Source organism: Kogia breviceps, chromosome 5 (genome assembly GCF_026419965.1).
Source record: "Kogia breviceps isolate mKogBre1 chromosome 5, mKogBre1 haplotype 1, whole genome shotgun sequence".
Taxonomy (NCBI): Eukaryota; Metazoa; Chordata; class Mammalia; order Artiodactyla; family Physeteridae; genus Kogia; species Kogia breviceps.
Window position 1 is genome coordinate 104631576 of NC_081314.1, and position 16792 is coordinate 104648367.

Sequence of the window (16792 nt, forward strand, 5' to 3'; positions counted from 1 at the left end):
AATTAGATTTTCTGAATGATTAGGGCTCCTTTTAGTGTGCTGAAGCATGATTTTAAAATGTACTCATTTACCTTAAAGCTGTTAATTGGATTCTAATCAAAACAGAAATTACTTCCAAGGAATTACTTGTTAGACTAAGAATATGACTTATCATAGAATTATTTTAAAATAGGAAGACAGAAACAAACAGCGTAAGATACACAATTATTCAAAGCAAACTATGGATTACCTATATTGATGGCAAAACACCAGTAACTGAAATACTTATATCAAGTAAGATCAATGTATTGATTTTATCACAAACTTCTAGTCCCAAACAAGAGTACAATACCATGAAGAAATCCTTCCCCTTTGGTGGAGGTGTCACTACGCTACTAAAAACCCTGCATCTTTTCCTAATAATTCCCAAACGTTTAAATTCTACCTTTCCTTTCAAATAAATCATAAGGCTTGTAATTGGAATAAAAGCCAAAGTCTTTACCATTTCCTACAAGGCCCTATGTGACATGGCCCCTGGTTATTTCTCAGTGGCCTCATCTACAATTTCCCCATAGATCTCTCTGTTCCAGCCAGCATGGACTTTCTTGCTGTTCCTAGAAAACACATTCTCATCCAAGAGCCTTTTCACTTGCTGGTCTCTCTACCTGGAAAGTTATTCCTCTAAACCTTTGTGTGAATTGCTCCCTGACTTCAATTAGATCTCAGAGAGGGACCACATTCATTATTCTTTCTCTTACTATTCTACTTCATTTTTTTTTCATCCTCCCAACTGACATTTTATACATCTATTTACCTGTTTTATTATCTGTCTCCCTCACAAGATAGTAAAAAAGCAAATACGTACATATATCACACCAGGGACTTAGTCAAAGAACACACTGGAAGAACAATAACACAATCAGACCTGAAAATCAGAGTTGACTATATGTTTAGTACACTGGTCAAAAATAAACCAAAAAATTTTTCCTTTAATTTTCCAGACTATATTTCTGTATGAGCTCTTCTTTACTGACCAAACTTACTTGTACCTAAGACAAGGGAGATGCAATATTTTATCTCTGCATCACTGAGTGCTACTTTCTTTCTCTAAAATTAATGGATAAATGTATTTTTAATTTCATACATGCTTTAAAAACATTGCAAAAGATAAAAACAAACTTAACAAGTGAAACACTAATTGGAAGTTAGTGAGATGTCCAGTTTGAATTAAGGAGAAGTCAAAATTTTAGATAAATTCAAAAGAAAAACTTGGTATTCTTCTGTAAGTTGTGTAATATAGAAACTGGCAATATGTTATAAGCCCGTATCCTTTTAGCATCAGCTATTACTTCTTTCTCTCACTAAAAAATATTCAGATGTCACAATAAATCTTAAAATTCAATTACTAATTATTTTAAGTAGAAAGAGATTTTTCCATTTGTAAAATTAATTTCTACTTTGCAATTAAGAGGACTGCATCTTTTACTAATTAGACCCATGTTCTGAATTTTGTACTTTCTATCAAAGCAATCACAACACTTAATGCACAAATTAAAAATTATTCTACTTCAGATGTTATCAATTTAAGTATGGTATACAAAAACATAAAGATTCTATCTCAAGATATTTCTCTACCCCAAGTCCCTCCTTTCTTCACCAACCAAATATCACAAAATCTCAAATTCCAACTCAAGAATCATTTAGTAAACACTGACTTTTCCTCTGATTTCCAAAGTAAGGAGGGTTTTACTTGAGATATGAAGCCTTGGGTACAGAAAAGTTTCAAGGGTTTTCTCAAGCTCTTCTCTTTTCAGCACCAAGGTTAGCTCTTAAAGTTCTTCTCTGAGCTCTACCACTTCCTTGTTTTGTGTTCAGCCTTTCTCTATAGATATCTTCTTATAAAAAGGGGAAAAATGGCAAGAGAAGGATGTCTTCCAGCATGGAGAGGTAAGCAGGTGGATAAAAGGAAGGTTAATTTAACATAAGGTAGTGGTAGGCTTTAAAATACTAATATATAACTTCTGGTTATCCTTGTTAGAATATTTTGGTAGAAAGGCACACTGGAGTTAAATATATTAGTAAGAAACTGCTTTCCAAATAAACAATGTATAATAATTTCAGACACTAATTATTTAAGAGTTCAACCTTATTAGCATGTCCAAATAAGATTAATTTTTGCATTTCTATTTATTCATATCAACAAATACTTATTGTGTATCTACTAAGTAGCAGGTACCATTACTATTCTGGGGGTTATAGTGTAAACAAAATCAATGAAATCCCAGCTCTCATAGTACTAATGCACTAGTGTAGGAGGACAGACTATAAAACAAAAAAGAAAAGAAGAAGAGGTCATATGGCAATATAAAAGTAAAGCAAAGTAAGGAAAAAACAAGAGATGGGGGGAAGGTATAGTGATGTTTCAGAGTTATTAAGAGAAGTCTCTTTCCTGAAGGAAGTGCAATAGCAAGCAGGAAAATTATTTTAAAGAATGATTCCGACAAAGGGAGTAACAAGTACAAACACCTTGAGGTGGGACTGTGGTTGGCTGATTCAATGTGCAGAAGGAAATCAGTGTGGCTGAAGTTGGGTGAGTAAGTGGGCTGTTTAAGTTGTTCTTTTAAAGAGCTGTTTTTATTTGTCTATCCCTGAAAAGGTTGGAAATGGTTTTAACAGTAATATGTTAATGAATATCTGCAAGCCACGATTCTATAAAACAAAATCTTTACCTTACATCCTACCACTTATAAAGTGAGCTTGGAAAAAAACTGTGAAGTTTGGAGATTTTTTCAGAATGATAAAATGAAAAGTAAATATAAAACTTTACCAAATATGCCATGGTTTATCTTTGATGTTCTCTAAACACAGCAATTGAGACACTTTTACAGATGTCACTGCATCTCTAAGATCCATTTTGTTCGCAAAGAATAAAATTGGTATTCGGCGGTGCTTAATATCTAAAAGAGAAAATAAGACTATCATCACATTTCCAGCCTTTTGGGTTACTTTCTCCCAAATCCTTAAAACTGTAATCCACTGAAATTGTTTTCCAATCACTTCGTCCCATATCACACACACATAAACATTTAAAGACATATACTGTGAAGCATGTATTTGAGTGACAGGAGAATTTAAAAAATACCTCTTCCTAAGATTATCTGCCCCCTGGTTGGAACTGTAAACCAAAGATGGATGGGGTGGGAGTGGGGGGCTCATTAAACAGTTACTGAATAGCATCTAGAAAAGGGTCAAACATTTTGGGTTTCATTTTTACTGTCAACAAAAAAGAGGCCAACTTCAAACAGAAGTAGGAGTATGAAATGGATCCTGGTTTTATATTTTAGTTGCAGCATTATAAGTAACCTAGATACTTTAACAAGATGTTTTTACCTTGTTACAATTTTGGGAGCATTTTTTTTAACTTTTGAATACATAATACATTTAAATAGTTCAAAATTCAGAAGAGACAAAATTGTACGCAGCAAAAGAATCTCCTCCCTCCCACCTTTGTCCTAGTCCATACACCTGTCCTCCCTAGAAGAGGCAACCCATATCATCATCTGTTTCTTGGCATCTTTTTATGAATATTTTACATATTTGAAAACAATTATTATATATTATTCTTACAGCAGACTATTCTCACTATTTTACACCTTTTGTTTTTCACTTAATTTCATAGCTTGGAGACTGTCCCATATCAGTACATACAGAGCAGTTTCATCATTATTTTAACAGTTGTGAATGTCCTGTCTTTCAGTACAACGTACCATAATTTATGTATATAGTACCCAACTGAGATATATTTGTGTTGTTGCCAATATTTACAACTATAAGCGATGTTATAATGAATAAACTTGTACATACAAAAATTTGTACAGGGGCCAGAACATCTATAGGATAAATTTGAGAAGTGGAATTGCTGGGTCAAAGGACATGCAAATTTCTATTTAAAAAATTCTCCCATAGTTTCTTCCACTGCTGTAATAGTGTAATTTTTATATTTAAATATTTAGTCCAGCTGGAATTTATCCTGGAGCAGAGAATTTCAGAGTAGATAAAAAAGTAAGATATGAAGTTTATAAGAGGTGCACTTTGAACATAAGGACACAAACAAGTTGAAAGTAAAAGGCCTGCAAAACATATTATGCGTATGCTTAAGTGTAAGAAAGCTGGCATGGTTACACCAACATCAGACAAAGTAGTATTCAAGACAAAGGGTATTAGCAAAGAAAAAGGCATTTAAAAATTATAAAACGGTGAATCAATCAAGAAAACAAAACAATTTTAAGCGTGTATCTAATAGACAAGCTTCCAAACACATAAAGCAAAATTTGAGAGTATTAAAGGAAAATCAAATAAATTCACAATCATAGTGGACACTGCAACACCCCTCTTTTAGAAATTGATAGACAAGTAGACAAAAAAAAAATCAGTAAGATTGTGGGAGATGTGTGATTGTCTTCCACAGGACTGAATGAGGAAGCAACTTTGGGTGGCGTCTGTGGGAGGAAGTCTCCCTGTCCACACCCCCTGATATCTGATGCCTGGCTGTGCTGCTGCTTGTCCCAGATGATTATCTTAAACCGCAGCACAGAGCCTTCATTTCCCAGACTGTCCCCAGGCAGCTTATTCTCTACTCTCTCAGGTGCAAAATGGAGTTCACTTCCTCTCATGGGCACACCAAAATCACAACTGTTTGCAGAATAGCCATCAATGAAAAAGACCAGAACATATCAGAAAGGATATTCTACAACTAAATATATAAAGAAGGAATCACGGGGCTTCCCTGGTGGTGCAGTGGTTGAGAGTCCGCCTGCCGATGCAGGGGACACGGGTTCGTGCGCCGGTCTGGGAGGATCCCACATGCCGCGGAGCGGCTGGGCCCGTGAGCCATGGTCGCTGAGCCTGCGCGTCTGGAGCCTGTGCTCCAGAACGGGAGAGGCCACAACAGTGAGAGGCTCGCGTATCGCAAAAAAAAAATAAAAAAATAAAACAAATAAAATAAAGAAGGAATCACAATGCGATGGGTAGGAGGGGTGGAGTCGAGATATAGTCAAATCCCATACCCCTGGGTAGGCGAGCCACAAATGAGCGAATAATTATAACTGCAGAGGTTCTCCCAAAGGAGGGACAGATCTGAGCCCCATGCTAGGCACCTGAGCCCACGGGTCCTGCACTGGGAAGATGAATCCCCAGAGCATTTGTCTTTGAAGGCCAGCAGGGCTCACTTTTGGGAGACCAAGAGAACTGGGGGAAATAGAGACTTCACTCTTAAAGAGTGCACACAAACTCTCACGGGCTTCAGGACTCTGGGCAAAAGCAGTAATTTGATAGGAACCTGGGCCAGACCTACTTGCTGATCTTGGAGAGGTAAAGCTCACCCTGGGGACAAAGAAACTGGAGGCAGCCATTTTGGGGAACTCGTTGTACCACGTGGACACTGGTGCCAGTAAGCTCATTTTGGAATCCTTCTCTAGCTTATCCCAGCCTTGCCCTGGCCAGACCCTGCTCTGGGACTGGCTGGGCCCTGGCCCTGCCCACTAGCAGGTGAACACAAGCTTCAAGACACCCTGGGTCCCATACCTAACTGTGTCAGGAACCAGCCCCACCCACCAGCGATTCAACACCTGCTCTGGGACCCCTGGGCCCTGCAACCAGAACCCAGGACTTGGCTCTGCCTGCCAATAGGCCAGCACTAGCTCCAGGATGTGGCTTTAGCCACCAGTGGGCAGGCAACAACCCCAGGATCTCCTAGACCCTGACTCCGCCCACCAGTAAACCAGCTGTAGCCCTGGGGCCTTTTGAGTTTATGCAGTCAGCTATCCCGAGAGCTGATCCTGTCAACCAGTGGCCATCAGCCTCCACACAAAGCAGGACCTGGCAACCAATGAACCAAGAGCCAACCAGGCCTAGCAAACTACCCACACAGTTAGCCCGGCACAACAGAAGGACCCATACAGCCTCATAGAGGGGGAACTCCTAGAGCATATAGGTCTGGTGACAAGAGAGGAGTGTACTGTTGAGATGCATAAGACATCTCTTACGAAAGGACACTTCTTCAAGGTTGGTGAATATAACCAACCTATCAGATACACAAAAATAAAAACCAAAAGTCAGGGAAAATGAAGTGACAGAACAACATGTTCCAAACAAAAGAACAAAATAAAACTCCAAAAGAAGAACTAAGTGAAATGGAGCAAGGAAGTCTACTTGAGAAGGAGCTTAGGGTAGTGATCATAAAGATGTTCAAAGAACTCAGGAGAAGAATGGATGCACAGAGAGAGAAATTAAAAGTTTTTAACGAAGAGTTAGAAAATATAAAGAACAACCAGAGATGAAGAATACAATAACTGAAACGAAAAATACACTAGAAGGAATCAACAGTAGACTAAATGATACAGAGGAAGAGATCAGAGACCTGGAAGATAGAGTAGTGGAAACCACTGATGTGGAACAGAAAAAAGAAAACAGAATGAAAAAACATGAGAACAGTTTAAGAGACCTCTGTGACAACATCAAGCACACTAATATTTGCATTATGAGAGTACCAGAAAAAGAAGAGATAGAGAAAAGGCCTGAGAACATATTTGAAGGCATAATAGCTGAAAAACTTCCCTAACCTGGGAAAGGAAACAGACATCCAAGTCCAGGAAATACAAAGTTCCATACATGACTAACTCAAAGAGGAGCACACCAAGACATTGTAATTAAAATGGCAAAAATTAAAGATAAAGAGAATGTTAAAAGAAGCAAGAGAAAAGCAATGAGTTAACATACAGCAGAAGTCCCATAGGGCTATCAGCTGACTTTTCAGCAGAAACTCTGAAGGCTAGAAAGGAGTGGCAGGATATATTTAAAGTGATAAAGTGAAAGACCTACAACCAAGAATATTCCACCCTGTAAAGTTCTCATTCAGATCTGAGGGAGAGATCAAGTTTCACAAACAAGCAAAAGCTAAAAGAGTTCAGCACCACCAAAACAGCTTTACAAGAAATAGTAAGGAACTTCCCTAAGTGAACAAGAAAAAGGCACAATGAGAAAGATGAAAAGCATGAATGGAAAAAGCTCATCAGTAAAGGCAAATTATAACAAAGATAAGAAACCATCTATGCACAAAGGTAGTAGAAGGTTAAAAGATAAAAGTAGTAAAATCATCCATATCTTCAATAAGCAGTTAAGGGATACACAAAACAATTAGATGGGGGGGGGGCTAGAGAAGATGGCGGAAGAGGAAGATGCAGTGATCACCTTCCTCCCCACAAATACATCAGAAATACATCTACACATGGAACTGCTCCTATAGAACACCCACTGAACGCTGGCAGAAGACTTCAGACCTTCCAAAAGGCAAGAAACTCCCCACATACCTGGGTAGGACAAAAGAAAAAGAATAAACAGAGACAAAAGAATAGGGATAGGACCAGCACCAGTGGGAGGGAGCTGTGAAAGAGGAAAGGTTCCCACACACTAGAAGCCCCTTCGCGGGTGGAGACTGTGGGTGGCGGAGGGGGAAGCTTCAGAGCCACGGAGGAGAGTGCAGTAACAGGGGTGTGGAGGGCAAAGCAGAGAGACTCCTGCAGAGGATCGGTGCCGATCAGCACTCACCAGCCCGAGAGGCTTGTCTGCTTACCCACTGGGGTGGACAGGGGCTTCAGTTGGATTGCAGGCAGAGAACTGGGGTTGGCTGTGTGAACACAGCCTGAAGGGGTTAGTGCACCACGGCTTGACGGGAGGGAGTCCAGGAAAAAGTCTGGAGCTGCTGAAGAGAAAAGAGACTTTTTCTTGCCTCTGTTTCCTGGTGCGAGAGGAGAGGGGATTAAGCGCGCCACGTAAAGGAGCTCCAGAAACGGGCATGAACCACGGCTATCAGCGCAGACACCAGAGACGAGCATGAGATGCTAAGGCCGCTGCTGCCGACACCAAGAAACCTGTGTGCAAGTACAGGTCACTCTCCACACCTCCCCTCCTGGGAGCCTGTGCAGCCCGCCACTGCCAGGGTCCCGGGATCCAGGGACAACTTCCCCGGGAGAATGCACGGCGCGCCTTAGGCTGGTGCAACGTCACGCTGGCCTCTGCCACGACAGGCTCGCCCCGCATCCGCACCCCTCCTCTCCCCGGCCTGAGCAAGAGCCACCGAATCAGCTGCTCCATTGACCCCGTCCTGTCTGAGCGAAGAGCAGACGCCCTCGGGAGACCTACGCGCAGAGGTGGGGCCAAGTCCAAAGCTGAACCCCAGGAGCTGTGCGAACAAAGAGGAGAGGGGGAGGTCTTTCCCAGCAGCTTCAGAAGCAGTGGATTAATCTCCACAATCAACTTGAAGTGCCCTGCATCTGTGGAATACCTGAATAGACAGCGAATCATCCCAAGTTGAAGAGGTGGACTTTGGGAGCAAGACATATTATTATTTACCCCCTTTTCTCTTTTTATGAGTGTGTATGTGTGTGCTGCTCTGTGAGGTTTTCTTTGTATAGCTCTACTTTCAACATTTGTCCTAGGGATCTGACCGTCCCTTTTTTTTCTACTTTTTAAAATTTTTCTTCTTAATAATTATTTTTTATTTTATGCTACTTTATTTTATCTTCTTTCTTTCTTTCTTCCTTTCTTCCTTCCTCTCTTCCTTTCTTCCTCCCTTTCTTCCTCCCTTTCTTCCTCTTCCTTCCTTCCTTTTCTTCCTTCATTTCTTTCTTTCCTTTCTATTTTTTCTCCCTGTTATTCTGAGCCATGTGGATTTAAGGATCTTGGTGCTCCAGGCAGGCATCAGGGCTGTGTCTCTGAGGTGGGAGAACCAACTTCAGGACACTGGTCCACAAGAGACCTCCCAGCTCCACGTGATATCAAACAGCGAAAATCTCCCAGAGATCTCCATCTCAACACCAACACCCGGCTTCACTCAACGACCAGCAAGCTCCAGTGCTGGACACCCTATGACCAACAACTAGCAAGACAGGACTACAGCCCCATCCATTAGCAGAAAGGCTGCCTAAAATCATAAGGCTACAGACACCCCAAAACACACCACCATATGTGGACATGCCCACCAGAAAGACAAGATACAGCCTCATCCACCAGAACACAGGCACTAGTCTCCCTAACCAGGAAACCTACTCAACCCACGGAACCAACCTTAGCCACTGGGGACAGACACCAAAAACAACGGGAACTACGAACCTGCAGCCTGCAAAAAGGAGACCCAAAACACAGTAAGCAAAATGAAAAGACAGAAAAACACACAGCAGATGAAGGAGCAAGGTAAAAACCCACCAGACCTAACAAATGAAAAGGAAATAGGCAGTCTATCTGAAAAAGAATTCAGAATAATGATAGTAAAGATGATCCAAAATCTTGGAAATAGAATAGACAAAATGCAAGAAACATTTAACAAGGACCTAGAAGAAATAAAGACGAAGCAACGATGAGCAACACAATAAATGAAATTAAAAACACTCTAGATGGGATCAATAGCAGAATAACTGAGGCAGAACAACAGATAAGTGACCTGGAAGATAAAATAGTGGAAATAACTATTGCAGAGCAGAATAAAGAAAAAAGAATGAAAAGAACTGAGGACAGTCTCAGAGACCTCTGGGACAACATTAAATGCACCAACATTCGAATTATAGGGGTCCCAGAAGAAAAACAGAAAAAGAAAGGGACTGAGAAAATATTTGAAGAGATTATAGTTGAAAACTTCCCTAATATGGGAAAGGAAACAGTCAATAAAGTCCAGGAAGCACAGAGAGTCCCATACAGGATAAATCCAAGGAGAAACACGCAAAGACACATATTAATCAAACTTTCAAAAATTAAATACAAAGAAAACATATTAACAGCAGCAAGGGAAAATCAACAAATAACTCACAAGGAAATCCCCATAAGGATAACATCTAATCTTTCAGCAGAAACTCTGCAAGCCAGAAGGGAGTGGCAGGACATATTTAAAGTGATGAAGGAGAAAAACCTACAACTAAGATTACTCTACCCAGCAAGGATCTCATTCAGATTTGATGGAGAAATTAAAACCTTTACAGACAAGTGAAAGCTGAGAGAGTTCAGCACCACCAAACCAGTACTACAACAAATGCTAAAGGAATTTCTCTAGGCAAGAAACATAAGAGAAGGAAAAGACCTACAAGGACAAACTCAAAACAATTAAGTAAATGGTAATAGGAACATACATATCAATAATTACCTTAAATGTAAATAGATTAAATGCTCCCACCAAAAGACACAGACTGGCTGAATGGATACAAAAACAAGACCCATGTATACACTGCCTACAAGAGACCCACTTCAGAGCTAGGGACACATACAGACTGAAAGTGAGGGGATGGAAAAAGATATTCCATGCAAATGGAAATTAAAAGAAAGCTGGAGTAGCAATTCTCATATCAGACAAAATAGACTTTAAAATAAAGACTATTACAAGAGACAAAGAAGGACACTACATAATGATCAAGGAATCGATCCATGAAGAAGATATAACAACTGTAAATATTTATGCATGCAACATAGGAGCACCTCAATACAAAAGGCAAATACTAACAGCCATAAAAGGGGAAATCACAATCATGGTAGGGGACTTTAACACCCCACTTTCACCAATGGACAGATCATCCGAAATGAAAATAAATAAGGAAACACAAGCTTTAAATTATACATTAAACAAGATGGACTTAATTGATATTTATAGGACATTCCATCCAAAAACAACAGAATACACATTGTTATCAAGTGCTCACAGAACATTCTCCAGGATAGATCATATATTGGGTCACAAATCTAGCCTTGGTAAATTAAAGAAAGTTGAAATCGTATCAAGTATCTTTTCTGACCACAATGCTATGAGACTAGATATCAATTACAGGAAAAGATCTGTAAAAAATACAAACATATGCAGGTTAAATAATACACTACTTAATAACAAAGTGATCACTGAAGAAATCAAAGAGGAAATAAAAAAATACTTAGAAACAAATGACGATGGAGACACGACGACCCAAAACCTATGGGATGCAGCAAAAGCAGTTCAAGGAGGGAAGTGTATAGCAATATAATCCAACCTTAAGAAACAGGAAACATCTCGAATAAACAACCTAACCTTGCAACTAAAGCAATTAGAGAAAGAAGAACAAAAACCCCAATGTTAGTAGAGGAAAGAAATCATAAAGATCGGATCAGAAATAAACGAAAAAGAAATGAAGGAAACAATAGCAAAGATCAATAAACCTAAAAGCTGGTTCTTTGAGAAGATAAACAAAATTGATAAACCATTAGCCAGACTCATCAAGAAAAAAAGGGAGAAGACTCAAATCAATAGAATTAGAAATGAAAAAGGAGAAGTAACAACAAACACTGCAGAAATACAAAAGATTATTAGAGATTACTACAAGCAATTCTATGCCAATAAAATGGACAACCTGGAAGAAATGGAGAAATTCTTAGAAATGCACAAGCTGCTGAGACTGAACCAGAAAGAAATAGAAAATATGAACAGACCAATCACAAGCACTGAAATTGAAACTGTGATTAAAAATCTTCCAACAAACAAAAGCCTAGGACCAGATGGCTTCACAGACGAATTCTATCAAACATGTAGAGAAGAGCTAACACCTATCCTTCTCAAACTCTTCCAAAATATAGCAGAGGGAGGAACACTCCCAAACTCATTCTATGAGGCCACCATCACCCTGATACCAAAACCAGACAAAGATGTCACAAAGAAAGAAAACTATAGGCCAATATCACTGATGAACATAGATGCAAAAATCCTCAAGAAAATGCTAGCAAACAGAATCCAACAGCACATTAAAAGGATCATACACCATGATCAAGTGGGGTTTATTCCAGGAATGCAAGGATTCTTCAATATACGCAAATCAATCAACATGATACACCATATCAACAAATTGAAGGAGAAAAACCATATGATCATCTCAATAGATGCAGAGAAAGTTTTTGAGAAAATTCAACACCTATTTATCATAAAAACCCTGCAGAAAGTAGGCATAGAGGGAACTTTTCTCAACATAATAAGGCCATATATGACAAACCCACAGCCAACATCATCCTCAATGGTGAAAAACTGAAACCATTTCCACTAACATCAGGAACAAGACAAGGTTGCCCACTCTCACCACTCTCACCACTCTTATTCAACATAGTTTTGGAAGTTCTAGCTGCAGCAATCAGAGAAAAAAAAGAAATAAAAGGAATACAAATTGGAAAAGAAGAAGTAAAGCTGTCACTGTTTGCCGATAACATGATACTATACATAGAGGATCCTAAAGATGCTACCAGAAAACTACTAGAGTGAATCAATGAATTTGGTGAAGTAGCAGGATACAAAATTAATGCACAGAAATCTCTGGCATTCTTACACAGTAATGGTGAACAATCTGAGAGTGAAATTAAGAAAACACTCCCATTTACCATTGCAACAAAAAGAATAAAATATTCAGGAATAAACCTACCTAAGGAGACAAAAGACTTGTACTTAGAAAACTATAAAACTCTGATGACAGAAATCAAAGATGACATAAACAGATGGAGAAATATACCATGTTCTTGGATTGGAAGAATCAACATTGTGAATATGACTCTACTACCCAAAGCAAACTACAGATTCAGTGCAATCCCTATCAAACTACCACTGGTATTTTTTCCAGAACTAGAACAAAAAATTTCACAACTTGTATGGAAACACAAAAGACCCCGAATAGCCAAAGCAATCTTGAGAATGAAAAATGGAGCTGGAGGAATCAGGCTTCCTGACTTCAGACTATACTACAAAGCTACAGTAATCAAGACAGTATGGTACTGGCACAAAAACAGAAATATAGATCAGTGCAACAGGATAGAAAGCCCAGAGATAAACCCACACACATATGGTCACCTTATCTGTGATAAAGGAGGCAAGAATATACAGTGGAGAAAAGACAGCCTCTTCAATAAGTGGTGCTGGGAAAACTGGTCAGGTACATGTAAAAGTATGAAATTAGAACACTCCCTAACACCATACACCAAAATAAACTCAAAATGGGTTAAAGACCTAAATGTAAGGCCAGACACTATCAAACTCTTAGAGGGAAACCTAGGCAGAACACTCTATGACATAAATCACAGCAAGATCCTTTTTGACCCACCTCCTAGAGAAATGGAAATAAAAACAAAAATAAACAAATGGGACCTAATGAAACTTAAAAGCTTTTGCACAGCAAAGGAAACCATAAACAAGACCAAAAGACAACCCTCAGAATGGGAGAAAATAGTTGCAAATGAAGCAACTGACAAAGGATTAATCTCCAAAATTTACAAGCAGCTCATGCAGCTCAGTAACAAAAAAACAAACAACCCAATCCAAAAATGGGCAGAAGACCTAAATAGACATTTCTCCAAAGAAGATATACAGATTGCCAACAAACACATGAAAGAACGCTCAACATTATTAATCATTAGAGAAATGCAAATCAAAACTACAATGAGATATTATCTCACACCAGTCAGAATGGCCATCATCAAAAAAATCTAGAAACAATAAATGCTGGAGAGGGTGTGGAGAAAAGGGAACACACTTGCACTGCTGTTGGGAATGTAAATTGATAGAGCCACTATGGATATCAGTATGGAGGTTCCTTAAAAAACTACAAATACAACTACCATACGACCCAGCAATCCCACTACTGGGCATATACCCTGAGAAAACCATAATTCAAAAAGAGTCATGTACCAAAATGTTCATTGCAGCTCTGTTTACAATAGCCAGGACATGGAAGCAACCTAAGTGTCCATCAACAGATAAATGGATAAAGAAGATGTGGCACATATATACAATGGACTATTACTCAGCCATAAAAAGAAATGAAACTGAGTTATTTGTAGTGAGGTGGATGGACCTGGAGTGTATCATACAGAGTGAAGTAATTCAGAAGGAGAAAAACAAATAGCCTGTGCTAACACATATATATGGAATCTAAGAAAAAAGAATGTCATGAAGAGACTAGGGGTAGGATGGGAATAAAACACAGACCTACTAGAGCACTGTCTTGAGGATATGGGGAGGGAGAAGGGTAAGATGTGACGAAGTGAGAGAGTGGCATGGACATATATACACTATCAAACGTAGGGTGGATAGCTAGTGGGAAGCAGCAGCATGGCACAGGGAGATCAGCTAGGTGGTTTGTGACCACCTAGAGGGGTGGCATAGGGAGGGTGGGAGGGCGGGAGACAGAAGAGGGAAGACATATGGGAACATATGTATATGTATAACTGATTCACTTTGTTGTAAAGCAGAAACTAACACACCATTGTAAAGCAATTATACTCCAATAAAGACGTTAAAAAAAACAATTAGATGTAAAATATGATATCAAAAACAGTAATCATGAGGGGAGGAGAGTACAAATGCAGGCTTGTTAAAATGCATTTGAAAGTAAGATATCAGCAACTTAAAACAAATATACATATATGCATATACATACATACATATATATACCTCATGGTAACCACAAACCAAAAATCTATGATAGATATACACACAAAAAAAGAGAAAGAGTCTAAATATAACACTAAAGAGAGTCATCAGGGCTTCCCTGGTGGCACAGTGGTTGAGAGTCCGCCTGCTGATGCAGGGGACATGGGTTCGTGCCCCGGTCCGGGAGGATCCCACACGCTGCGTAGCAGCTAGGCCCGTGAGCCATGGCCGCTGAGCCTGTGCGTCTGGAGCCTGTGCTCCACAACGGGAGAGGCCACAACAGTGAGAGGCAACGGCATACTGGAAAAAAAAAAAAGAGTAATGAAATCACAAGAGACGAGAAGAAAGGAACAAAAAAGAGATATGAAAATAACCTGAAACAATGAATAAAGTGTCAATAAGAACATATATATATCAATACTTACTTTAAATGCAAATGACTTAAGTGCTCCACTCAAAAGACATAGAATGGCTGAATGGATACAAAAAGAAGACCTGTACATATACTGTCTACAAGAGACTTACTTCAGATCTAAAGACACACAGAGGCTGAAAGTTAGGTAATGGAAAAGGTATTCCATACAAAAATGGAAATCAAAAGAAAGCAAGGAAAGCAATATTTATATCAGACAAAATAGACTTCAAAATGAAGACTGTTATAAGAGACAAAGAAGGACATTACATAATGATCAAGGAATCAATCCAAGGAGATATAACAATTGTAAATATATATGCACCGACACAGAAGCACTTAAATGCATAAAGCAAATATTGACAGATGTAAATATAGAAATTGACAGTAACACAATAATAGTAGGAGTCTTTAACTGCCCCTTCCATCAATAAACAGATCATTCAGAAAGAAAGTCAACAGGAAAACACTAGCCTTAAATGACACATTAGCTCAATGGACTTAATAGACATATACACGACATTCCACCCGAAAGCAGGAGAACACACATTCTTTTCAAATACATATGAAACATTCTCCAGAATAAATCACATGTTAGGCCTCAGTAAATTTATGAAAACTTTTATCTAGCATATTTTCCAACTACAATATTATGAGACTGGAAATCACTACAAGAAAAAAAAATTTCAAAAAACAGAAACACATAGAGGCTAAACAATATGCTACCAACCAACTGATGGATCACTGAAGGAATCAAAGAGGAAATAAGAAAATACCTGGAGGCAAATGAAAATGAAAACACAAGGATCCAAAATCTGTGTGACACAACAAAAGCAGTTCTAACAGGTAAGTTTACATTGATACAAGCTTACCTCAGGAAACAAGAAAAATCTCAAATAAACAACCTAATCTACCACCTAAAAGAATTAGAAAAAGAAGAACAAAGCTGAAAGTTAGCAGAAGGAAGGAAATAGTAAAGATCAGAGCAGACATAAATGAAATAGAGACTAAAAAGGCAATAGAAAAGATCAATGAAACTGAAAGTTAGTTCTTTGAAAGATAAACAAAATTGATACACCTTTAGCCAGACTCATTAAGAAAAAGATGAAGAGGGCCCAAATCAATAAAAAAGAAATGAAAAAGGAGAAGTTAAAACCAACACCATAGAAATACAAAGGATCATAAGAGACTACTGTGAGCAACTATATGCCAATAAAATGGATAACCTGGAAAAACTGGATAAATTTCTAGAAATGTACAGTCTCCTAAGACTGAGCCAAGAAGAAATAGAAAATGTGAACAGACCAATTACCAGTAATAAAATTTAGTCAGTAGTAAAAAAAAAAAATCCCAACAAATATAAGTCTAGGACCAGGTGGCTTCACAGGTGAACTTTATCAAATATTTAGAGATGAATTAACACCTATCTTTCTCAAACTATTCCAAAATGTGCAGAGGAAGGAACACTTCCAAACTCATTCTATGAGGTTAGCACCACCCTAATACCAAAACCAGACAAAGATATCACACCCACCCACCCACCCCCCACACAAAATTACAGACCAATATCACTGATGAACAGACATGCAAAAATCCTCAACAAAATATTAGCAAACCAATGCAACAATACATCAAAAGAATCATGATCAAGTGGGCTTCAACCCAGGGATGAAAGGATTTTTCAATACCAACAAATCAATCATTGTGATACACCACATTAACAAGTTCAAGAATAAAAACCATATGATCATCTTAACAGATGCAGAAAAAGTTTTAAAATAAATTCAATATTCATTAATGATTATAAAACTCTCTAGAGAGTGGGTACAGAGGGAACATACCTCAACATAGTAAAGGCCACATATGACAACTCCACAGCTAACATCATACTCAATGGTGAAAAGCTGACAGCATTTCCTCTAAGATCAAGA

General features: G+C 38.6%; 1 protein-coding gene across 2 annotated transcripts in view; it reads right to left on the minus strand.

Annotated features, from left to right (window-relative positions):
* ARL6 (ADP ribosylation factor like GTPase 6) overlaps nt 1-16792 on the minus strand; it is a 54023-nt gene that overhangs the window by 9051 nt on the left and 28180 nt on the right. For both annotated transcript variants that reach the window (XR_010840800.1, XM_059065712.2), the window contains exon 6: nt 2807-2936. Coding sequence is in view for 1 of the 2 variants with exons in the window: in XM_059065712.2 (XP_058921695.1) it covers nt 2807-2936 (130 nt within the window). In the remaining variant the exon portion in view is untranslated. The remainder of the gene's footprint in view (nt 1-2806; nt 2937-16792) is intronic.